Genomic DNA, 27,496 nt, shown 5'->3' on the forward strand with positions numbered 1-27,496 from the left:
AGTCACCACTTAGGACAAGCAGGGAAGATTTTGAGAGTATTCTTAATTCTCAATACACAGCGCCTGACCGATACCGTACAAGCAATCAGATTGACCACTTTGCGATCAACAGTAGATTTATAAGTTGTTTCCTGGATGAGAGAGAGGCACTGAAGTTGGCATCCGAATGGATCACGATATCTGATGGCCGTTTACGTTCGCTTACGTGTTGCGCCCGCTACTTCTCGGAAGGTTGGGAAGCTGTGTCCACCTAAATTCGACCGCTTGTATGATCCATTTGCCACTCTACAATGCGAGAGCTGCCTTGCTGATTGAACAGCATATACACTGAGTAACACACCCCACAATATCAATGAACATTGGAGTGCCATCAAAAATGCTCTTTTATCGAGTGCTGCGCGGCTTGTCGGCTACGTCCTGAGGGAGCATCATAAGATCTGGCTGACTGCTGAACCGTGGCGGCGAATCAATGAACGGAAGGGCAAGCAATACTCTCAAATAGCCGAAGGCCGCTGGGCTCGACGGTCTTGTGTCGCAGCGGGGTTAAATAAATTTCGAATGTTGTTAATGCGAGCAGATAGATGACTCCGCCGGCGCTCTCCGTGGCTTATTCGAACTCGCCACGAGAGGGGGAAACCAACGTAAAAATGCCGTTGGTTTGTAACAAACGGACCTTGGGAAAATTGATCGGTCTCTTCTGCCTCGACTCTCGACACGGGAACACATGTTTTCTTTTTGTGCGCCCTATTAAACTAGAAGTGTGAAAATTTTGATCAAATAAATAAAGTTTTTTAATCTAATCTGCAGTGTTAGTTAGCGCAGGGGCAACAATTCCTAGTGCGCATATCTTGTGGGTCAAGAGTATTCTCTAAAGTCACCCAGCAGAGTTATTTACCGCTGTACCTGCAGCTACTGCTGGCTGGTTTCAGCTCCGGAAAAGTGCATTGACCACATCAACACCATCCAGATTATTTTGGAACAGTACGGGATGTTCAGATCTTGAACAGATAGTGTATCTGGAATATTCTACGCAGGAGGGGTATTCCGCCATTATCAGAACGACATATGATGATGTAAGATGTCAGGTGCTGCGCCGAGGTAAAATCTCGGAGGATTTGGAGGTCCAAAGCGGGGAGATCCAGAGAACGTGGTGGTGCTCAGTGGAACATGGAATCTTTCCTCAGACACCTCGACTATGCTGACGACATCCGATTGCTCTCTCACCGGATCATGGACCTTGGTAAAGTTGGACTGAAGATAAATATCAACAAATCCAAGATTCTCAATCTGACTGACCGTATCTGCATTAATGGGCAGAGAATCGAAGGTATCGATCTATTTGTATATCTAAGAAGCAAGGTTTTTGCCGACGGTGGCACCGAACTAGATTTTGTCATCAGCAGCGCTAGATTCGCTTTCGCTGTTTTATTTAGCATTTGGAAATGTGGTAATCTCTACTCCAACATCGAGTTCAGACTGTTCTGTGTTAGTTTTCTTTCTGTGTTGCTATATGGGTTTAGCAAATGGAAAGTGAACTCTACTGTTACTCAAAAACTCGAAGCTTTCTTCAATACTTGTCTGCGGAATATCATCGGGGTACGCTCCGTATAAAACAGGGGCGATAAATCCTTCCCCAGAAGCGTTGAAATATTACCGCGTCGAAAGACACCGCTTCCAAATAAGCGACATCGAAACGTGCCGCGTCAAAACTGCCTGCTCTATGCCACTGAACTACGCATCCCACTAATCTGTCAAATTCTATGTAAGCAAATAGAAGTCATAATGTCCAAGGCATATTTAATGAAAGGGATGTGAATATTCAATTCAGAAAGAGTAAAGAGAAGTCTGCTTGTCTGCCCGCCTGTCTATTTGTCACACGCACTTTTCTCGGAAACGGCTATATTTTGCTAGAAATCGCCGTGTGGGGTATCAAACGAAATAGCTTGATTATTACTCGTACTTTATGAAACAGACCTTAGAATCAACATTGGTTGCAAAGTATTGTAGGGCCGTGAGGGTTCAGAAAGTACAAATATGAAGCGAAACAGAACTAATTCTCATAAAACATTAAACTGGAAAATTCGAAAGAAATCATAAAGGTGCCTCTAAGAAAATCTTTACCCGCAAATACATTTCATACCGATCTTTGTTCAAATAAATTTTAAATACTTTCCAAAGATCCCTCCATCTTAGGACTACAAAAGTTTGCAGGTACGTAAAGTATAACATAGGACATAATGTTGAGTTTGGAGGGAGTGCTACTTTTATTATCAAAGGATCGAGCCTTCTTTTGACCCACTATGTAACACATACACATCAACGATATCCTGCCTGACACCATCATTATTGGCTATCCGGCATCGATATCTTGCCGATGGTTCTATGAAAGATGTTGGCGGTCGACTTCTCACCCATAATCACGATCAACTGGAGAGATGGAAAGTACACTCCACCACGGTTCTTAACTGTATCACATCCGATGAAATTCTTCTTCTTCCTCTTGGGATGAAACGCCATGCGTACACAGACTGTTGTAGCTGAAATGGTGTGCGAATACGGACTGTTCCTCCAAGCAGAAAAAAAATGATTTCGGCCATCAATGCACTCAAACGGAGTCAAGCCACTGGGCATTTCGGAGAAAATAATAGCCATTATCAGAACGACATATGATGGTGGAAAGTGCCACGTGCTGCATCGAGGTAAAATCTCGGAGAGTTTTAAGGTCCAAAGTGGAGTCCGCCAGGATTGCACCCTGTCATCAATATTATTTTTTTCTTGTTGTCAGTGACGGTTTTCATGCTGCCTTGTTCGGAGGACGTGGAGACATTCAATAGACTATGACATCTTTCCTCAATAACCAGCCAGAAGAAGAAAGTAAGACAACTCATTGAGGGCATGGTACGTGGGTGATAAGAAACACTCCCAGTTTCTAAGCGATCTACAGTGTCTCAGCAGTATAGCATTCCCAGAATCGCCGGTGCGAAGTCTATTGATAAAATACCTACCATATGCTTTTTAACCGTTCATGGTGACACTACAAACTGCAGCCGACTTATCTGACAATGTCTACACGAAACTTTCTTCGACGTCAGGTATATCAACAGAAATCTATTTAACGCAGTTAGTCCAACAATTGTCAATTTAACTCACAGAGCTGCGAACGAACATACGCGGCATTAAACAACAGTTTCGCTTCGTGAATTCATCCAGACGGGAATGTTAACATTTTCAGTTCAGGTCGCGCACACAGTGCAGTCTCAAAAATCCTCGCCATCATCTCGAAACAATACCAAGAAACTATCGCGAACCGGTCAAACTCCCCGAAAACCGGTCAAACTCCCGTTCAATGACATTCGGCTGACAAACTAGATTTGCTAATTTTTACCAGGGGGAACTGCAGTCATTTCATTTCATAGCAACCCCGCAAACCTACAGCTTGCGTCCCGACACGGCTGAATCATCGTAATTTCCTTACATGAAATCACTGGCAGGAGAGTGCTGTGGCGGCGCTAATTACTTCCAGAAACTTATCTGGAGTGAGAAAGCTGGGAATCATCTAGTTTAACTACGTTTCTTTTCTACCGAAATGATCTATTTCCTGAAAACCATCTAATTCTCGACCAACCCAGTCCAAAAACAACAACACTGTCAACAGGTTACAGATACAAAACAAGTCGGGAAACCGGAAGCTAGACGCTTCAGGTATGACAGGTTTTGTGTATTTCTTTTATAAAGAGATTTGGGTGTGCATTTGTCCCATTAGCATGTAGCACGTAAAAGATGCATATATTATGTGAAAATAGATACTTTCAAGTGATATTGACATTCATTGTCTGGAGTTTACAGAGGAGCGACAGAGTTGACCTAGTATAACTTTGTTAGTAATAGTGCGATTTTCACCAAATTTGGCAGAATCATGCTCTATACTGTAGCCAACATTTCTGCAAAATTTTGTGATTCTGGGGTGAACTTAAGGGGGGTTTTCCTGTTAATTACTAAAAATTAGAGTAATTACTATTATTAACTTTATTTGGACAGGTATCGATATGGAGGGTATTTCGGAGCCTAGGCACCATATAGTGGCAGCCCCCTGATTTTTTTCGGATTTTTCGGTTGGGTAGTTCCTGAGAATGGGTTCGTTAAAAAAATGACCACTTTCAACCCCTCGCACTCCCCACCTTTTCAGCAAATGTCAAAACTATGACCGACTTCGAAAAGTGCTAATCGAGACCTTTAATTTGATACCCCACATGACTATATTTGATGAAAAAAAAATTTAGACCCCCCTTTTGCATGTATGGGGACCCCCCTTAAATTCATCGTAAAAGCATGTAACTCACTATATGCGTGAGCGTTCACAGTTCCCACCTTTCTGCCAAATTTGGTGTCAATCGCTATAACCGTCTCCGAGAAAAATGCGTGTGACGGACAGACAGACAGACAGACGGACAGACAGACAGACAGTAAACCGATTTTGTTTACACAAAACCTTAAAAAGTAAATTTATATAGAAAACGGAATGGAATATAAAACTTTGACCTTCTATAACTTTGTTAGTAATAGTTGGATTCCCTTCAAACTTTCCAGAATTATGACTTATGGTACCACTTATACTGATGCCATTTAAGAGGCATTTTTGGGTAAATTTCTAAAATATAGTAATGTGTTATTAATAACTTTATTTGTGCAGATATCGTAATTAGTGGGGCATCACATTTTGAGCCCTCACCCCCTTGTGTTTCACCGAATATAAAAAAAGAAAATCATTTTCGAAAAGTACTAATTGTGCTCTTTCATTTCATAAACTACATGACGATATTCTTTGGGAGCATAAATGGTTGCCCTTTTCGCATATACCCCTCTTAAAACTAACACAAAATGATGCCACTCGTTGCACATGTAGCATCTCACAGACCACATACTCTAACCAAATGAATACAGCATTCATGACATACAATCTGGAAAGGAACGGTAAAATTAATAGTAGTTCAATATCTCGTTCAACAATAAACCCCCTCTAAAGATTTTATATTGGATTGAGGTTAGGCGATTTAGCAGGCCGTTCCATTACGAAGTCCAAAAATTTTCTGCCGATATATTTTGGGTCACTGTCCTGCTAATGGCCCCATTTAAGAGGCATTTTATACTTATTATATGAAGAGATGACCGTGTGCAAGATATCTGCATAGACATTTTGATCCAGGGTGCTATCCAATATATTGGGCCAACACCATAGTGGAAAAGTCGGCCTATATCCAACATCACAAGATCACAAGGAAAATCTTGCTTGACTGACTTGCTAAAGGCAATAAGCCACGCGAGCCATCTACGGTTTGCAAATTGGGCATAACATGGTTTGGTCGGGGATGCCGAATTTTGTCGCATCTAGGGCACAGAAAACCCGCACAATGCTGACCGACTCGTTATTCGAAAAAATTAAAGCTGAAGCCTTGGACAAAATTTGGTTTCAACAGGACAGCGCTGCCTGTCATACAACGAAAGCCACAATCGAACGTTGATGTGAATTGGTCACCAAGAAACTGTTATTTGACACCATTGGACTATTTACTTTGGGAAACGGTGAAAGATAAATGTTAACTTAAAAACAGTTCAAGGTCTCAAGACCGAGATAACGCTGAGATTACGATCGAAACAATTAAAAATTGTATGGACCGAATGCGATACTGTCAAGTCAACCTTCCCGGTTTTGACCGATGATATTCTGGGAGTATGCGGCTATCCTGCCTAGGGGATAGCGGAGAATATCTTATAGATGGTACTCAGCAACGTGATACCTCTATAATTGCTGCACTGCGTGGTATCTCCCTTTCCATGTATGCGACAGATAATGCCTCGTTGCCAGTCATCAGGCATTGATTCACTGAGCCACACCTTGAGCATCAGTTGTATATTTTTTATAACAAATTGAAATCCCAATTTTTAAATGAGCCACCCTGTATAAGTTGCATTAAATCAACGATTTTTGTTCGAAAACTTAACGATATTTTTTACGCCCAAAGACGATAACGAAGAAGAATAAGGATAGGAGAATACAACTTTGAGACCATTGACAATTTCTCCTATCTAGGGTCGAAAATCACAACCGATAACAGCTACGATGATGAAATCCGCGCACGGTTGTTGTCAGCCAACAGAGCTATTTCAGCTTAAAAAGACTGTTCCGCTTGAAACGTCTCACCATAGGGTCAAAGCTTTTACTTTACTTGCCAGTCCTCATGTATTCCTCGGAAACTTGGGTTCTTAGCAAGAAGAATTGCGAACTCTTGGCTGCGTTCGAGAGAAAAATCCTCCGAAGAATTTTTGGCCCCCTACATGAGGATGGACGATTCCGTAGCCTACACAATGACGAAATCTATGAGCGATACCATGACCGTCCGGTTGTGGATAAAATGCGGCTCAATAGGTTACGGTGGGCGGGTCACTTAATCCGTATGGATGAGGATGATCCCACCCGGAAAGTCTATAAGGGCAATATCTGTGGTAGAAAAAGAAGACAAGGCAGACCTTGCCTAAGATGACGCGATGGCGTAGGTCAGGACGCCAGACAGCTTTTATGGATATCGAATTAGTGGACTTCGGCGCAAAACCGGAATGTCGGGAGTTCCTTATTAAGGCAAGCCTTGACCGGATACCGGTTGTTGCGCCGTTGATGATGATGATGATCAAAGACGATAAAACTCTTTTTTGGACCACGAATTTCAATTGTTGTGAGGTTTTGTGTAAAACAATACCTTATTGAAATTGATTCACTGTCTGTCTGTCTGTCTGTCACATTCACTTTTCTTAAAGAAGGCTAAACCAGTCCAGGTAAATATATAGGAACTATAAAATCCCACGTATATCGTGACTAAATTTAGAAATTTAGTTTAAAGGGGATACCCCACACATGCAAAGGGAGGATTTAAAATTTTTTTTACTGGATATAGGAATGTGTGGTATCAAGTGAAAGGTCTCAAATAGTATCTTGCGAAACTGATGCTGGCGTGAATTGTAAAGTGCGCAATTAAGAAGTCAAAATGTGCACACTCAAAGTGAGACAGAACTTTTTTTATTCAACCTTTGTCCTGATCACAAGCGGGATCGGCTCGCCGGGATCGGTTTCGCCATTGGGTTCTATTCAATGCCTGATCTGCGGTTATATGAAATCTAGATCTAAAAACATGCCCCATTTCGATATCTGCTCAAATAATATATAATATTTATTATTACAAACTCCTAGAAATTGGCAAAGAAAGCCCTTAAGTTCATCCTGGGAGTAGTAAATAGCATAGAAGACAATATTGCGCATGCGTATGGCAAGTTTCATTCAAATCCCACTATTAGTGTCAAACTTATCAATTTCTTGCGATTTTCCTGCATCTCAAGCCATGCAAATAAGATGCTGACATCATAAATAACATGAATAATTGACATTCGACTGAAATATTGAAATTTCATTCATGAAGAATCTACTTCTCCTCAGCCCTTTTTAAGGTTTAAAATCGGCTTTCTGTCTTTCGGCCCGTCTGCCTCTCTTTTGGTGTCTGTCACACGAATTTTCCTTCGAAACAATTATAATGATTGACACCAAATTTGGTGGAAAAGTGGAAGCTGTGAACGAAAAGTGATCATTTTTTCAGGGACCCCTTCTCAGAAACTACACAACCGGAAAATCTGAAACTGGTGACTAGGCTTCGAAATACCCTCCATAACGATATATGTTCAAATAAAATTAATAATAGTGTGTTACTATAATTTTTAGTTATTGACTGCAAAACGTCTTTAACGCGAAATTGCAACAGTGCAGGCTGCAACATAGGACATGATCTTGCCAAATTTGGTATATGAATCTTTGTGAATCGCCTACGCAGACCAAGTAATTTAGACGCTGATTCCGTGATGAAGCTCCTTTCTTCTTTTTCTTCAGCCTTTGTCCCGTTCACAAGCGGGGTCGGCTCGTCGTGATCGGCTTCGCCATTTGGCTCTATCGAATGCCTGATCTGGGTGCAATCTCGAGGCTTTCAAATCCCCATCCAGCGTATCAAGCCACCGTTGCTTAGGTCTGCCTTTTGGTCGTTTACCATCGACTTCGATATTCAGACCAATCTTTGCAAGTGAATTCTCGTTTGCACGAATTACGTGACCATACCATCGAAGACGCCTCTCTCCCAACTTTTCCACGATCGGTGCAACCCCATAACGATCGCGGATATCCTCAATTCGGATGTGATCTAAACGTGTGACGCCACTAGTCCAACGTAGCATCTTCGTCTCCATTACCGCAAGACCCGAGGTATTTAAATCGCTCAGTTCTGGGCAGATCACTGCCGCTGACAGTGATTGTGCCTGTTTCATGGGGATCGGTCGTCAAAAATTCAGTTTTTTTTAAATTCAATCTGAGACCGTGTTGCATGAGGCGATCATTCCATTTTTGGACAAGTTGCTCGAGATCATTTTTGCTATCAGATGCTAGGAAAACATCATCTGCATAAAACAGTGGGTAGGGCGCTGGACGTTGGATATCCCGTGTGACGGTGTCCATAACAAGGACAAAGAGGAGTGGTGAGAGGGCACTTCCTTGATGAACACCAACAGAGACACGAAGCGGTTTTGATACACCCGCCATACTTCGAACTTTACTTTTCGGATCGTGGTAGAGCAATTGAACCCAGCGCACGAGTTCTTCTGGCACGAAGTGTTGTCGTAAAGCATACCAGATGAGTTCGTGTGGTACACGGTTAAACGCTTTCTCTAGATCCAGAAAGGCAATGTAAAGAGGGTGATGCTTCTCACGGTGTTTCTCCATGAGTAACCGCGCAGCGTGTATTGCGTCAGTAGTTCCGCAGTTCTTGAACAAACCCCGCTTGATTCACGGTTATTTCAAGGATTTCGCGAATACGGTTGTCAAGAATGCGTTCAAAAATCTTCATGGTATGGGAAAGTAACCGGATCGGACGGTAATTTGAACATTCTGCTGGACTACCTTTCTTTTTCCATATTGGAACAGTGGTACTTTCTTGCCAGTCAGATGGTGTTCTTCCTTCCTGAATAACCCGGTTAACGATTTCACTGAGCCACAGTGTTGGGTCCCAGCTCTTCGCTTTCCAGAGCTCAGATGCGATGTCATCAGGTCCTGTTGCTTTCCCCGATTTCATTTGTTTTATTGCCTCCTTGACTTCAGTTGCACTGACTGGTGGAACTGCTCCAAATGTCGGCAGTGATTGTGGAAGTGGAGGATGAGCAAATTCTTCAGTTGAAATTTGCTCGAAGTATTCTCGGCATCTATCCGTTGCGGCTCGACGGTTGGTAAGCAAAGTACCGTTCTTGTCATTAACACAACAGAAGTGTTCGATATCCTGTGTGCGTTCATCACGGCTTTTAGCAAGTCGATACAGATCTCTCTCGCCATCCCGAGTGTCCAGTTTATCGTAAAGATTTTTGAAATGGTTCGCTCGGGTGACAGCGACCGCTTTCTTTGCTTCCCGGTTGGCATTTTTATAAATTTGCCAATTAGCAGGCGTTTTATCGTCGAGAAATTTGCGGTAGAGGCGTTTTTTTTCACGGACCTTCATTTCAACATCATTATTCCAAACCCAAGTATCTCGGTTAATGTACCGCTTACCCGGCTTGGTGACCCCGAGGATTGCAGAGGCCGCTTTGTGGATCGTGTCTTTCATTTGGTTCCATGATTCTTCCACATTCGTAATGGTTGCCAATCGTATGAGTGAGACCGTTTCTTCTTTCTTCTCACCAAATCGCCACCATTTAGGGCGCGGTGGGCCAGTGCGTTCCTCACGCTGTTTTATCGGTGACTTAATTCGCAGGACGGCAATCAACGGCCGATGTTGAGGTGCGATGGTCTCATAGGGAACGACTTTGCAATCAGTGACAGTGGTAAAATGTTGGCGTCTTATGAGAATATAGTCGATTTGCGTTTTATTGTTCCCACTATAAAATGTAGGAAGATGAGACACTCGTTTGATGAACCATGTATTCATCAGTACAAGGTCATGGGTGTCCGCAAAATCGATTATACGCTCGCCACCTTCATTGCGCGCTCCGAATCCCTTTCCCCCATGGCACCTGTTACCGTCTGCCTTTTCACCCACATGACCATTAAGGTCGCCGGCACGTGACAAGTCTTTTCATCGAGAAGTTGCCAGAAGGCATCTTTCTCGTCATCAGGTCGACCTGTCTGTGGTGCATACGTGGTGAAGAAGTGAATAGTGCGATCAGCTGATATAATGGTGAGCTTCATCAGCCGATCATCAAATCGTTCGACTTCTTTAATGGCATCACGGAAACCCTCTGAGATGGCAATGCCAACACCATATTGAGTGTGTGGGTTACCAAAATAGAGAAGTTTGTAGCCATTTTTACCGCGTTCGCGTTCAATGTCGCAGCTTTTGACACCAGACCATCGGGTTTCTTGCAGAGCGCAGATATCAATGCGCCTTTTTCGAAGGGCTCTTGCGAGTTCCTCGGTCTTTCCAGTTAGGGTACCAACATTAAGCGTGCAGACACGTATTTGTTTTGTTCGTTGTGTGCGGACTAACTTGCTTACGTCCTGACGCCGTCCATGCGTCAAGAACCCTTGCCCATTTCTCAACAGAAGCGGGGCCTGTCCTGCGCGTCGACTGAGGTGGACGCCCTAGCATTTCTCCAAGGCTTTTGACTCAATCCGATCATCATATTTGTAAGGACATTCTATGCATTTTCTTGGTCGACCCGTCGCGAGGCCTGTCACCAAGAGAGATCAGGTAGGGTTTAGCATAGTAGAATAACTCCAACTATACTCTATTTATCTCTTTCCCTGATCTCAGCATTTTATTTTTGTTTTACTGAGGATAGTACAGAGTACGTTGCCTCAAACCCTCCTCCTTTACCTGGGCTTGGGACCAGCATACTATGTTAAAAGCATGGCGGAGTTCGTGATGAAGCTCCTTTGAGACCCAGAATCTATCAGAGCTCTCACAGCCACAAATTCGCCCGAAATACTCTGCACACCAACGCGAGTTGTTCCGAGTAGCACTGTTTCACCCTGGATTCCATCCCCAGTCAACAACGCTTGGGTAATTGGGGTGAACGGTTTAGCATCGATTGTCAATGTTTTTGAACTGGTTATGATTCCACTGTTATATAATAAAGAATGGAACATTTTTTAACATGTCCGGCAGCTGCCACTCGAGAAGCATTGATTGACACCATGCCTCTTTCTCAAACAGTTAAAACACACGTTTTGTTTCCTTGCTTCATTTTTTCTCTTGTTACTTGCCCATTTCTCTGAACTTGTCGCATTGATTCACGTAGCGGTCCGTAGAAATTTTCAAGGGATCTTCAATGCCTCGAGTGTCTTGAACCAATTCGTCAAGAACTCCATAAACGTTTTCAACTTGGGTAACTCTGCGTTAGCACCCAACGGTGACTCCCATAATCGTCGAGATTGTTGGTCCCATTTTTGAGTTGTTTCGAAAATGGCCAACAAGTCCCGATCTTCAGTATTGACCCCGGTTCATATTAGCAATAAACTCTGTAGTGGCGTCCATCACCCGTTTGATAGAGGAAGCGGAATCTTCCTTTACCATTTGGCAAGTTGTGGAGCTTGTGTAAGTAATCCCTTGTCATGGCTCATTTTTTATCATATCGCAATATGTGCCTTGCTGTCTCGTAATTTTCATTATTCACATCGAGATTTTGAATGACTCTTACGGCATCACCTTGAACATGCGTTTTCAAATACTGCATCTTTTCAACCACAGACAGCGTCTCGTTGCAGTGAATCAGTGAATTGAACACACACCACTGACTGTACTTCCCATCAAACTTCGGGATAGTCAATCTTTCAAACTGCACCCGGTTCGTCGCTGATGAACCTCTGCTGTCCGTGGGTCCTGTGGTGCGCTGATATGCCACCAAGCCCGACTTGAAACGAGTGAACAAAACTAAATACATTTCTCTCTCTCGTACCCCTCCAAGTAGGACTTCTGTTTACTGGAATCCCCTTAAAGGTCGCCCAGGATTGCTCCATATTGTTGTTCAGGCAGGCCTGATACAGTTCCTCCAGTCATTGAGTCCTGACTTGGAAATAGCCAAGGGAATACCTCTCCCTGCTGTCCTCCAGATGATTTCGGCTCAGTCTGTTCAGGCTGCCGAAGTTATCCCTCCTTGGTCATCTTGGAGTTACAAAGGTACTGACGAATAGATACTTTAAGCTCTCTAGCACCCAAGTCTTGCCACTCTTTTGCACCAAATTGATTTGTTCAATTTATACGATGGAAAATATTGAGCGCAGAGATTGCGGTAAAGAACAATTTCTCCAACTCGTTCAGTATCCGGCTCGACGGAAAAAATACTTAAATACATAAATTTTGCTTACGCGGTAAGTTACTTATTTGCCTAGGTAAATCGAACAGTTCGATGTCCCGCGTCCAATCAATTTGCCACGCAATGCATTATTTTTTATACATGGTCGTTGCCATTCACCAGAAATGCGTTCGAATGAATATTCGTCCTTTTTTAGCTATGGATCCCTACGGACAATGGCACTGAAGACGACGGACAAATACTGCCATCACCAAGTATAGGAGAAACAGTCGGTGCAATTCATCGGCTTAAAAATCATAAGTCGCCAGGAGCCGATGGAATTACAGCCGAATTGGTTAAATATGGAGGCGATCAGTTACACCAAGTGGTTCATCAACTTGTGCTCAAGTTATGGGACAGCGAATCAATGCCTGACGATTGGCAACGAGGCATTATCTGTCTCATACATAAAAAGAGAGATATCATACAGTGCAGAAATTATAGAGGTATAACGTTGATGAGTATCATTTATAACATATTCTCCGCTATCTCGCTAGACCGGACTCCCCATACGCCCAGAACATCATTGGCCCATACCAAAGAGGCTTCACTCCAGGCAAATCAACAACAGAGCAGATTTTCTCTCTGCGGCAAGCGATGGAAAAACTGTTGGAATATGGGCAACAGTTGCACCATCTATTCATCGACTTTAAAGCCGCCTATGATAGCATAGCCTGTACACGCCATGAGAGAATTCGGTATCCCGACGAAATTAATAAGACTGACTAGGCTGACCCTGACCAATGTGCGAGGCCAGATAAAAGCAGCAGGATCACTCTCAAGACCATTCGACATAAACAACCGTCTACGGGGAGGGAGGGGATGCCCTATCATACGTCCTCTTTAACCTGCCCCTCGAGAAAGTGATCCGTGATGCGGAGGTAAATGCAAGAGGTACGATCCTCTTTAAATCCACCCAACTACTGGCCTATGCTGACGATATCGACATCATGGGAAGAACAACCCGAGACGTATAAACTGCCTTCATCCAGATCGAGCAGGCGGCGCGAGATCTTGAGCTGCACATCAATGAAAAGAAGACAAATATATGGTGGCAACGTCAGCACCGAAGACGAATCAACCAACAACATCAAACCGCACCGGTCAAACACGAAGAAGAATAAGTATAGGAGAATACAACTTTGAGACCGTTGATAATTTCTCCTATCTAGGGTAGAAAATCACAACCGATAACAGTTACGATGAGGAAATCCGCGCACGGTTGTTGTCAGCCAACAGAGCCAATTTCAGCTTACAAAAACTGTTCCGCTCGAAACGTCAAAGCTCTTACTGTACAAGGCAATGATAAAATCCGGCTCAATAGGTTACGGTGGGCGGGTCACTTAATCCGTATGGATGAGGATGATCCCACCCGGAAAGTCTATAAGGGAAATATCTATTGTAGAAAAAGAAGACGAGGCAGACCTTGCCTAAGATGGAACGATGGCGTAGGTTAGGACGCCAGACAGCTTTTAGGGATATCGAATTGGTGGACCTCGGCGCAAAACCGGGATGTCTGGAGTTCCTTATTAAGGCAGGCCTAGACCGGATACCGGTTGTTGATGATGATGATACAATGGATGCAAAATATTGTGTTACTCTTTGAACATTTATAAGAGATTTGTAGTATACAATATTATATTTATCATTCCTTAACTCTTTACACTACATCAACCTTAATAAAATTATCTTAATTCTATACAAGGGGAATATAATGTATAATGTCAAACTGCTATTTTTTTACCGCCACTGTAAGTGCTAAATCATCATGAATTACCCAGGTATTTATTGAGGATTGCAGTGTCGAATCTGCAAACCCCCCTGAGACGCATATTACCATTCAACGCGCATGCTCAAGTAACAAACAAACCGATACCTAGATGTCTCTATCGCCTCCTTCTGACGAAGGATCTGGTCAATCCTCGCGAATTATGGTTAGCTGGTCTACCAAAATCGTTCATTAAATAAGGCCTATTATGAATTATGACCAAACCAGATAACCATAGTGACACCAATTTGTTGCAAAATTTCCGATGAGACAATTCCCAAAACAATAATATATTCAAACCGCAATGATGACCAGTATCCATTCATTTTTATTCTCTGGATTTTAAGATTAAAATTAATTTATTTCCTTGAATTTTTGCCCCCCGACATTATATATTTATTATAGGAACACATAAATCAAAGTTTGACTTTTTTGGCCGCTAAACCATTACAATTAGACTATTGTCATCCACGCTGGAAACAATAGTAATTGTAATAGTGCGAAAATCCAAAAACTCTAAACTCTTTGCAACCACATCACGTACAGACTGTTTAAAAATCGGGTCTTTTTCGGAATTAAATCAGTTTCTAATTCCTGGCATTATTTTCTGGAATTGCATGAATGGATTGGAAAAATTAGAGCAAAAGGAGATGATGATGATTCGACATGCCTCCCTGGCCGTCGACATCTGGAAAACATCGGTGTTGGTAGGTTGAAAGATGAATCATTTCAAAAATCAGAATTCACCATAAGCCAGTGTTAGTAATGTTTGGATACTTCAGAAAACCTACTTGTTCTGTTTTTCGGGGTTTAGTTTTTAGTCATTCAAGTCGTGGATCCGTGCCAAATATATCAGAACGAAAATAAGAAATCATTTCAATTGATTACATTCTAGAATTAGCAAATCATAATATTTGGACGAAATCCAGTTTATATTTACATTTCATGTTTATCAAATAATCATAGTAAGTGTTTTCGTTACTACTCAATGATAAATAATATCAAGCGGCGCTTCTATTGGATTTTTGTTATCCGAAGTGTTTTTCTCAAAACATAAGAACTTATAAACAATTTTCTTGATTTCCCGCACTAAACACAATAATATTGCGTCTGATGCTGAAAAACCATGATATAAATTTATTCTGAAAATCAACATGCCACCGCTCCACCACAAATCACAGATTTCCATGACTAATTTTCCGACTTGGCAGTAATTCGAAGAAAAGTATCAAAGCCCAGACATGTTGCCCGCCCGGTTTAATCATTTCCGCCTACTATGCATATGTTTCTGGATTTTAGAAAAGAAAATTTTCTCTGCGCATTGAAAACTCACACAGCATTGGAAATGTGCTCAAGCAGAATACATTCTAATTCGATTCCGTGTTCTCTACATGATTTTATTTTCCAGATCTTCATGACATTGTGATGCGATTCAATAATGCGCCCGTTGAAGGATTCGAGGAAGATGTTGGCACTAAAACGACAATACGCGTTGTCAATTCTCAGGTAAGATCATTGTAACAATAAAATAAAACACAAGCAAAAAGCCTAGAACTCATAACATTCCAAACGCGAAACAAAGGAGGCGATAAAATAATGTATCTGTTTACTTATGGCGAATTTTCATTACCTTCAATTGTATCTGAGGATGTGTGAGTGTTTTATTGCAAAATTTCCAACTTTTCAATTTTATTCTGTAGTTTTCTCTTATTTTCTGTAAATTTTATGAATAAAATAATAAAGAATTCTGTTTTCGCGATATTTTCATCGTGATTTTGCTCCGCGCATTATAGAACAATAAAGTGATGCCTTGAGAAAGCTAATTTAAATGCCTGGGAGCACACTAGATAATTTTTCGAATTACAGCTCTTGATAAGGTGGAACTTGGATCTACTCATACGTGCCGATGCCACTATCGGTACTGCGGGGTGGTCGTAAAAGTCCAAATAAAATTACAAAATATTAGTCTTTTTTCCAGAAAAACATTACAAAAAATGAAAACAATACAACATTTTTATAGAGTAAGACGTTCACAGGAATGCGTCTTTAATTGAAGCCGTAAATCTGACTTTACGATGTCAGCGTTCTGCAGTCATGTTTTGAATGAAATTTGGTGCAGGTGTTGTTACTTTCTTGATGTTTCAAACTAAAAGATATATTATCGCCTCCGCTTCACAGGAATTTCATAATTCTTGCTGTCGCGAAATTTAGGTATGAGAAAATTAGATTTCGACTAGTCTCAGACCTTCAGAATAAAAGGCGAATTCCAGTCACGCATTCACCAAGAATTCGATCGCTTCTCAGATAACTTTTCAATTGAATAAATATATTGTCATAAAAATCTACAAACTAAGGATAAATTCCGACGGATCTGAAAAATAAAAGTTATAACAAGCTTAAATGAAACTAAAAGTTTTCATTGCCAGTCTAACTCGCATACCCCTTTAAGCACAACAAAGTATTACCGGAGTCTTGACCCCTTAGTCTGTATTGAATTTTAATCCACTTCCCTTCCGTATTTTTCCCACAGGTAGTTAGCAAAGCAGAATTCAACTTCGTAAACTCGCCCATTTTCCAAAATATCACTATCGCCGCTTGGGACCCGGGCAAATATAACGTTACTCTCAAAGATTGGCTGGAAAATGCCGACTTCAATCTGTTCGTGAATTACGAGAAATTTCGTAAAAGATATCCAAAATCGAATGCATATTTGATCGATCCCCAGTCAATTTGGAAGCTCTGGGATCAGTTACAAGGTTTCACAAGAACACCAATTCGCTGCAATCCACCCAGCTCAGGATTCATTGGTAACACCAGAACAAGAGTATTTGTAGAAAAAGAATGTAATTACTAAAATCATTTCAGGCCTTGCGCTATTACTGCCACATTGCCCATATGTCGATTTTATCGAATACGTACCATCGACTCGGCTGAATGGAAGGTGTCATTATTACAGTGACGAGGTGAGTAATTGAACTACTTAAGCGTACAAGGGACTTTACCTTGTGAATCACCCGCTTCAGCGGAGACTTACGTCTGACCAATGTAAATTATAGCTGAACTATTGAATTTAAAATGTAACAATTGGAAATAGTCTTCCGCTAAGTAAAGAAATTTTATGATAGGTATGTAGGTGCGTAATGGGAACTTGGTTTTCCAGCTTATGACGGCGATTCCCATCGGCTGAGCTGACTTCTACGTCTCAACAAGAGTTATATGAACATATGTTACCAATGAAAGTTTCGTGGGGAATGAGTCTCATTATGCAAAACGATTCTTCTTGGTGATGCCAGAAACGTAATACCTGTAAAAATAAAATGTGTTGTATATCGTCAAAACACAATTCAAATTCTAGCGTTAACAGACTTTGGTGCTGAATTTTTATAAACTAAAGTGTTGGGACCATCATAATTTCAATCAATCTTGGATGATTATTAGAAAACGGACACCGAATAATTCGACGGAGTATGATCTCTTGACGTAATGGCTTCAAATCTTGTATTTATTGAAACAATTTTTTTGACGTACATCCGAAAAATATATCCAGCAAAGGGTATACGAAATATTGAATTATTTACAGCGGCATCCGAACGCCTCCCACGAGAGAACAATAATGTGAAAATCGTGCAAAAAATCAAATCACTATTCTGAAAGTCGACGCAATATAACGCTGAGAAATGTCTGGCATAAAATAAACACAGGCGTCTTGGTCCACGAAACAAGCACTTACGTGCCTCTTATGGGGTAGAACTATTTGCTCACATTTTTATTACTTTGAAACTTATCCTTATTATGCAGGCATATATGACCCGTAAAGAAGCAATTCTTGGCGAAAAAGGTGATAGTACCTCAGTTTAACAATGAAATAATGCAAAAACTCATAGAACCATTCCATAAATTACGGTATGGCTTGAAAGTACCCGGTCATTGCTCCAATTTTTATCAACTCTCCCGAAAGGTCTTCCCTAGTTCATCTGCGCCCAACAAGCTCATTTTACTGCGTTCGCCAGTGCTGGGAATCTGGTTTCCACTACGTGAAATTTTCCGCAAGGCAGCCGTTGTACTTTAATTTACTGTAGGCCGGGTAGTAGAGACAAAAACTAATTAAATCAGGTGGTGCCTTTATTATACTTTTACTCAAAAAAGTCTCTATTGCCAGGCCTGCTGACAGATTCGCGACAGGCCGACCAAGCAAATGCATTAAATGTCGTTAAAACAAAACGATCGGATTGAGTCGTAAGCCTCGGGAAAATGCTAGGACGTTCACTTCAGTCGTTGCGACAGAACGGGCTCCGGTCAGGTCGAGAAATGTGCAAGGGTTCCTGGCCCATGGATGACATTAGGACATAAGTAAATTTGTCAAAAAAAATCAAATACGTGTCTGCACGGTAAATATTGCCACCCTGGTGCTTGTTTCAAGAAGGGGCCTTCCAGTTTGTTCAAGTTCATCCAATGTATGAGGTTTCTCTATTTACTTTCTTGATTTTGAATCGCAAGCAATATGCTATTACTTCGCGAAACTGAGATGTGTGCTGTCTTGTTGAGAGACCAATTCTTTTCTCCTTTCTCCAAACAATCCTGATTATATATGAAACTCGATTATTTTTATTATTTGTGTGTTGGACTATGCAAAAACCGCGCTATATCTAATCCCGATCCGATTGTTGCCGCCAGTTAAATCCATTATTGGTTTCATCTTGATATCACCTCAGGGAAGCCCACAATGCAGTGGCTTGTTTGGTAGGAATTCCCCTTGTTTAGTAGTTGAATCATCCGCATAAAACCCATTGGTTAATGTCCTCCGTGCTAGTAAAAATTCCTTTCGTTCATCCCCTGCAAGTTGAAGTAAGGTCCTTGTTGCATATGGCGCTGCTGCAGTGGCATATATGACTGTTTTTTGGAGTATACCCCTTGGTTAGATCCTTGGAATTTTTCTCCATAAAATTCACTTCTTCCTTATCGATCTGCCTGTACATCTTTTCCACGTCGGTTGTCACGACGGCTATTTGACGATTTTCCAGATGTTGATGTATGATGAAAACAACCCGAAATTTGGTTGATGAACTTTCTTATTTCATTACTCGACGGACACTCTCTTTACAGGCTTAGCAGTAAGTTCCGATTTTGTCTGCTCCAACACCAAATGCATGCAAATTTAGGACTCCTCAAAATAATACATTACTCACATTTTTCTGGTTCTTTAAGTTTTGTCAAGTAACAACCGAGGAGGGCACCCTTCGAAAAAGGCACAATGATACAAGAAACCAAATGCTCCGGTGCCAAAAGCTGCGACATAGAACGCGACCGCAGTAAAAATTACTATAAACTGTATTTTGGTATCCCTCACGTTCCATTAAACAAGTCGAACGATTTGATGACCGCCTGATGAAGCTCACCATTATGTCAGCTGATCGCACTATTCACTTCTTCACCGCATACGTACCACAGAAAGGTCGACCTGATGCAGAAAATGAAGGCTTCTAGCAAGTTCTCCTTGCAAAAACCTGTAACGTGCCCGCTGATGAACATGTCATTATTGCAAGCAACCTTAATGGTCATGGCGGTGAAAAGGCATATGGTAACAGGTGCCATGGATGATAAGAATTTGGAGCGCGCAATGAGGCTGACGAGCGTATAGTCGATTTTGCGGACATCCATGACCTTGTAATTATGAATACATATTTTATCAAACCATTGTCTCGTATGCCTCATAAGGCACTGACCGCAAAGCCACTCCCTATAGGACCATCGCACATCAACAATGACCGTTGATTGCCGCCTTGCGAATGAAACAACCAATACAACAGCATGAGGAACACCGGCCCTCCACGCATTAAATGGTGGCGCTTTCATGAGAAGAAAGAAGAAATGATCTCACCTACGTGCTTAACAGCCATTGCGAATGTGGAAGAATCGTGGAGCCAAGTTAATGAGACGATCCGCAATGCGGCCTATGCAACCCTCGCGGTCATCAAGCCAAGTAACCGGTTCATAAACTGGCATACTTGCCTTTGGAATGAGGATGTTGAAATAAAGGTCCATGAAAAGAAGCGCTTCTGCCACAAGTTTCTCAACGATAAAACGAATATTTCGAGTAGATTTCAATGGAAAAATTTGTTCATCCTCCACTTCCATAAGCATTACCGACATTTGGAGCCACTCCACCTGTCAGAGCCACTGAAGTCGAGAAAGCAATAAAACGAATGAAATTGGACTTGACCTGCCAACGTAGAGCTCTGAAAAGCAAAGAGCTGGGATCCAACACTGAAGCTCAGTGAATTCTTCAATCCAGATATTCAGGAAGGTAGAGACCATCTGACTGGCAAGAAAGCACCACAGTGCCAATATTGAAAAAGAAAGGATCCAGTTGCTGACCCATACTAAGAAGATTTTTGAACGCATTCTTGACAACCGCATTCGCAAAATTCTTCTTCCTGGCGTCTCATAGCATAAATGATCCCGAGCAATTTGTCCAAAAAAGGAAATCACCTCATGCAGCAAGGTTTCAGATTGAATCTGAATAAAACTGAATTTTTGGCAACCGATCCCCATGAAATAAGCACCATCACTGTAAATGACAGTGACCTGCCCAGAACTGAGCGATTTAACTAACTTGGGTCAATACTAGCAACCAATGGAAAATTGCGTTATGAAATTACTGCACGGATTAGCGCATCCTGAATGAAGTGGCATTCCACAACTGGTGTTCTTTATGATCGACCTATCAACGAAAGTCTTAAACCTAAAATTTACCGGAATGTCGCCCGCCCTCTCACCCTCGGTAGTTCTGAATGTTAGCCGACTGTAAAAGACAATGAATGGCGTCTTCGGTAATGGAGGCGAAGATGTTACGTTGGAATAGAGAAGTGTTTTCGTTGGCCATGTAATTCGCGCAAAAGAAAATTCACTCGCCAAGATTGGCTTGAACATCGTGGAGACCAACAGGGCGAACGAAACAACGATGGCTCAATACCCTGGAAGATGATTTCAAGGCCTGATTCCGATTCTCGGATCCCCATCTCTTTGTAGAAGATATGAAGTTACGTTAAAACGAAGAGAAAACTGATACGAGCCACTGATAGCTCAAAAACAGAACAGGGTTCTGGAGCTGGAGTCTACCTCCCGATTAAAAACGAAAAGTTAGCTTTTCCCCTGGAACAATATGCAACGATCTTTCAGGTTGAAATGCATGTGATCCTAAGGGCGGAAAACTGGGTGATTAATGAGCGGCAGGCGTGTCGTGACCTGTAATGATAGTCAAGCTGCATTGAGGACGTTGAGCAGTCCTTCGATCACTTCGTTCAGAAATGTAAAAAGCGTTTGAACTCTGTTTTTAGATTTAATACGGTGAAACTACTCTAGGTACCCGGCCATCATGGTGTAGAGCGAAGTTAAACCTCGGATGCTTTAGCAAAAAAGTAATATTTGCTAATTCTGCTGTCAAAAACTGGAAAGAAGCTGCCCATATTGACAGGTGGCAAAGTCATACTGCTGCTTAATACGAACTGTCAGAAAGCAGGAAGACTTACAAGAGTATTGTAGGCATTCTGATTGGCCATACTACTAAATTGGAAATACAATATGTTCAGAATAGGGATGATGATGATATGTGTCCATCCTTTGATGAGGAAGCGGGATCCACGGAACATTTTATATTAGAATGTCCCGCATCAGACATCAGATTTTTGGTCATCAGTAAGGGAAACCCTGCCATATATAAACGAATGCGGGATATTCCGTTAGATGGGTTCTTTGTGCTCAGAGGGTTTGCCTCTCTCCCACCTCATGCACACCCACACACACAATTTCGAGAAATTTCAAAGAAATAAACCTTATTAACAAAATTATAGAAGCTCAAATTTTTGCATTTCACCTAAATTTATCGCAATCTAAAACATGTATGACGCAATCATCTTAGAAAATGAACCTATATGAACAGCGCATTTGAATATATCAAACAATATTTTGAATTTTTAGCTATAAACAAGTGGAAAAATGTAAAAAGGAAATTTCTTGCATAAGATGAACACAAAATCTTAATACCCGAAGCGTCTAGCTTTCGGTATTCCGACTTGTTTTGTTTGCCGTGGACACGATAACTCAAGAACGATTTATCCGAAATGAGAATTCCAAAATATTTGCATTAGTATATTGGGTTGTCTAGTCGCTAAACGAAAGATTTGGGCAAACGCAAACTTTTAAAAAAATGCAGACAGTTTTAACAAAATGTTTACTTTTTCAAGAAGAAAAAGAAATAATAATTTAAACGATTTGAAAATCATTCGTTCCGTAACTTGATATTATCATAAAGTTAATAATTAACTTATTTATTTATATCCTAAGGCCTATTCTAAGGCCATACAGTATTCCTTCTATAGACTCCAAAGCATGACTTTGATGTTACTTATAAGCCGTTCTAGCTTCCCTTATGGGTGCAACTACATGCAGTATATCCAGCGATGAAGGTTTAAAAGTATCTACACACCTACGGTAGAGGTAAAGAAGCGAAGTGACGCCTTATATATATGATTGCCATTCATTCCCTGGTGGGGTATAGCGCGTCAACTACACCTACACACCATCGTTCGCAGTTACCAGAATTGCTTTTCAACCCCCACCGCGACTTTCTGAGCAACTCGCATTCCTCCTCTACTGTTTTGCGCCAAGTGCCCCTGAAGCGACCCATAAAATGTGGGCTATTTACTGCCACTTCCGCCTTCCGATCACAGTGTGTAGCAGTGGCAGGCCTGTACGCCAATCGTCTGAGATAGTATCAGTCCAGCATAGTCAGATGACACAACGCAGACAGGTATTGACGAAAGATTGGAGCTTTTGGATAACAGTGGTGTTCACTTTCCATGTACTACTCCCATATAAAAACGCACAAAGAACATTAGCGCAGAACAGTCTTAACTTGATCTTGAGTCGAGCTCTACCTGCATCTCTTTCCAAATCCAGAGCCATTTTACCAAGGTACATGATCTGGTAAGGGAGCAAACAGATGTCATCGGCGTAGTCGAGGTGGCTGAAGAAAGAAGTCATAGTTCACTGAACTCCTCCTCGTCTCTCGAACAAGGCTCCGATACCAGGAAAAAATTATATCGGTAGCAAGATGCAGTCCTGGCGGATCACGCTTTCAGCCTCAAAATCCTGCGACATTTTACCTGGGTATAGTACTTGACATTGTTACCCATCATACGCCGCTTTGGTAATCGCTATTAGATTCTCTAGAATGTCCCTTCTGCGTGAACCACTCCAGATACCTTCCCTGTTCAAGGTACCGAAAGCTTTCTCGAAATCAATGAAGGGCTTGTGCATCGAAACTCCATGCACTGTTCCAAATTGATCCACAGAGTGTTGATATGGTCAATGCAGTAGGATCCGGAGCGGAAACCAGCCTGCTCTCTCTCGATCAAGCCTTTGAGATGTTCTTTGATGCTGAATTCTTTTAGCTATTATCTTTGCATCGGCAGGGAGCACGCAGGTACCCCTCCAATTGGCACACTCAAAACAAGTCCCCTTCTGTGGGATCTTAACGATCATCTCTTCTTCCACGCTCTGAGAAAGGTCTCGGATTCCCAAAATTTCCGTTCGAGTGGAAGGAGCATATCTGCAGCAGGTACAGCGATAAATACCTCTGCTGGGAGACCGTCAATCCCAGCGGTTTTACTATATTTGAGTGCATTGATGGTCGAAATGATTTCTCCTCTTCTAAACCGCCTGAACAGTCCATATCCGCATACTACACAGACTCCACAAGAAGAGAAACTTCACAGGATGTGTTATAGTTAAGAACCCTGGTGAAGTATCCTTTCCATCTCTTCAGTTGTTCATCATTGTGTAGCATCCGAGAAAAGAGCATTTTTGCCGTGTTACTCAGTACATCTGCATTCGAGCAGCAGGATAACTCTCCCACTGTTGAGCGACAGTTGGGTCGTACAAGCGGTCGATGTTGAACTTTGGGCTTCGCAGCTCCCCAACCCTGCGAGAAGCTGCGGATACACCACGCAAGCGAACGTAAGCGACCATACCACCATCTTACTTCGGTTAGGCCCAAAATCTCCACTTTATTATATATCGCTGAATTCTCACTCAAGTTGGAGAAAGCGAGCATTCTGAGGACTATCACTACCGTTGTCGAGGAGTATAAAATTTGCAGGTTGATAGTCTAGAACTTTCTATCCCTTTTAGTTGCCTCTTAGGGTGAGGAGGGAAGACTTTGAGTGTAGTCTTAAGCCCCAACTGATAGGACGAAAATAACTCAATGCTCCAATCGTTATGAATAAGAACATTCTTGACTTCTTAAGGAATATGTAATATTTTTTTTTTCGATTTTCTGGTCATCACAACTGTATATAACCCCTTAAAAAGCTTCAAAATGTTAAAAGGTTAGGAAGGTTTTAGAATATTGTACCATTTTCGCTGTTATAATTGCACTTTTCTATCTCCGAAACTATAATAGGACTCCTAACAAAAACCAGAATAGCAAATAGAGTTTATGAGGCGCAACGCAAAAAGAATATCGAAAGATTCATAGTGCTGAATACAATTGAAAAAACCTCTTAAATCGAAGATTTCGTCATGGAATGACTTCTGAAAAAAAGGTAAAGACATTTAATAATGGAAAAGTACTAACTTTTCGAAATATTTGCTATGTTAGTAACGTATCAGCGAATCACAATTTTACATGACTCACCAAGGAGGAAAGTATATTAACCTTCAGTACTTATCCTCCCACGAGCCAAGAAAAGAATAAGGACAATAACAAGCCACATTCGTCACTTGGCGAAATTTCACTTTCTCCGATCGAGCGCGTACGTTTTTCACAAAAAAAATCTTACTAGCCAAGAACTAGTCAGCCTGGGAAACCGCAAGCCAAATGGAAGTTATAGTGAAAGAATGAATGACTCAAATCTCATCTATTCAATACTTTTGAAGTGTTTCATACCAGATGCAGGAGGACATCGGTAGGGTCGCTGTCTGCGCTGTAATCTAGAAAAAATTTCAAATCGTTTCATCTTTAGCCACAAAGAATGACGCCAATGATTCATCTTTATGTCTGCCGGAAGATCTCCAGATATTATAATAAACAGTTTATTCATATATTTTGCTGAATAACTGTTTTAAGTCAAGATACTTCATTGAGATTTCATTTTCAATTTCATCTTCTCTAAAGTATCGTACTTGAGTTTGAATAAGTACATAGAGTGGTAATTTTGATCCGAATAAAAAAGGTCTTTGATCTGTTTGGCTTTTCGGGGACCATAGCAGCAGAAGTGCTTTCGAGAATACATTTTTCTAATTTGATTTCATTAACTACAATTTCCACCATAATGCATCAGCAGTTCTGCGCAGTTACGCAAATTTCTTTTAAGATATTTTCACTGAATTTAAAATACATTAGCGAATAAAAATAGTTCCATTTTCGGCCTCTCTTGACCCTCTACAAACACCTACGTATAAATTTCTAAACAGGGTCTGGATTCGAAAACATAAATCAACTTCAGATCTTTGCTATTGTTCTATACTTTATTGGTTCAATCGCATCTGCTGCTTTTATAGACTCATTGACTCTCTAATGATGGTAGATAAAAGCCTACATTTAGGTTGACCCCCATTAAAAGAATGTTCCGCTTTATGGTTCCCCCGTTTTGTAGCATGGCTTTTTCCCAGTAATCTCTTCAGGTGAATTCAACCTAACGATTTTTGTCACATTTCTGCCGGAAGCGAATTTATGATTGCAAAGAGGAGTACGAAAAAATTCGCATTTAATTAGAAAAGCGAAATTTTAATTGGAGGTTGAACATGAAGACAAGTTTTCCGCAAAAAAGATTTAATTCGACATTGAAAATTGACCTGCGAGTAAAAATCACCACAACGGAACCATATCGCGATCATCGAGTTGACGAATTGTGGTTCTAAGTTCTTGGTCAGTTGGGACTGAATCAATTTGCAATGCTGGCTTGATTACGGAATCTTTGATTGATGCAATTTTCTCCAATGAAATGCATTGTGCCGTTGGTGTAAGATGATTAACCAAATGACTCAAATCAACCATCCCAAGAAAAGTTATTCATTGCAAAATTTTGTGATTATTGAATATGATCTATTGGAAACTCTTACGTTAATTTACATAAATATGTATCTGATTACGTCTGAATAATAATGATCTTTCTCTACAGATCAACTCAGCATGCACGTTTGGCGCTTGGCATCCACTTGCAGCCGAGAAATTGATGACATTGAAAATGAATGTTGCCGATGACTACGCTACATTTCAAAATGGTATTATTCGAATAAGACGACCAGAACCGAAATCATGTTCATAAATTTTAATAATTATTAATCGTGATTAATCGTTTTATGACAATGTAAGTGTGTATGTACGTAATTGAATCCGAATTTAGAATATATTAATAAATATCCTCAATTTGAAGCATGACGTATTTGGTGAATCGAAATGCATTCTTAATTAATACATCAATTGAATATTCTTCTCTGGATTTATGTCTTCATTCTGTGTCTAAAAACTGACGAAATTCGGCGATGAACAATTAAACATATGCGTTGCATATGTGAATGGGATTGCTCACTGAGGAACCACAACTACTTAGTTAACTGAAAGGCAAAATCGAGAATGGCAAAGTGTTGGCTCTACGCTCCATAGGTTTTGGATCATGAGGATATTGAAGGATCAAATTATTAAAATCGATGAGATGTCAAGCCTGACTGAAAAATTATAACAAGTGCATTACAAATGAATCAAAGGTAATTCCATCGGAATCAGATGTAAAGAGTATCTGGAAAATAGTTGCAATTAATGAAATATGCTGAACGAGAGAGGCTAAATAATTTAGTGAATTTGTAGCAAATCAGCGGTCATTCAGTTCGACGATTCATTAAAGCTAATACCACTTCCTCCCTCCTCTCTCCCCGTTCTCTGCCTAAACCGATGTGTCCCATCGACCGGTTAGTTGCGTGAGCTCCCATTCTCTCATGGTTCTCACAGCTCATCATCATCATCAACGGCGCAACAACCGTATGCGATATAGGCCTACCTTAATAAGGAGCTCCAAATATATATATAGATACTCCTAAAAGCTGTTTGGTGTTCTAGGTTTTCCACCCTTTCTACTTCTTTTGCTACCAAAGATGTTACCCGTATACACTTTCCGGGCTGGATCATCCTCATCCATATGGATTAAGGTTGCCAGCGCAACCTATTCAGCCGGATTTTATCCCCAACCGGGCGATCGTGGTGTCGCTCAGAAATTTCGTCGTTACTTAGGCTACAGAATCGTCCATCCTCATGTAGGAGTTAAAAAATTCTTTGGCCATATTCAAACAATTTTTCCATCACTTCCC

The 27,496-nt window shown here is 41.2% G+C and overlaps 1 protein-coding gene across 1 annotated transcript in view; it reads left to right on the forward strand.

The window, feature by feature from the left end:
• LOC119661184 (beta-galactoside alpha-2,6-sialyltransferase 2) overlaps window positions 1-26,578 on the forward strand; it is a 42,366-nt gene extending 15,788 nt beyond the window's left edge. Inside the window, exons 3-6 of the mRNA XM_038070402.1 lie at window positions 15,540-15,637; window positions 16,662-16,938; window positions 16,997-17,094; window positions 26,314-26,578. Of these exons, the coding sequence (XP_037926330.1) occupies window positions 15,540-15,637; window positions 16,662-16,938; window positions 16,997-17,094; window positions 26,314-26,460 (620 nt within the window). The 3' untranslated portion in view covers window positions 26,461-26,578. The remainder of the gene's footprint in view (window positions 1-15,539; window positions 15,638-16,661; window positions 16,939-16,996; window positions 17,095-26,313) is intronic.
• Window positions 26,579-27,496: the final 918 nt, after the last annotated feature.

This window comes from Hermetia illucens, chromosome 1 (assembly GCF_905115235.1).
Source record: "Hermetia illucens chromosome 1, iHerIll2.2.curated.20191125, whole genome shotgun sequence".
NCBI lineage: Eukaryota > Metazoa > Arthropoda > Insecta > Diptera > Stratiomyidae > Hermetia > Hermetia illucens.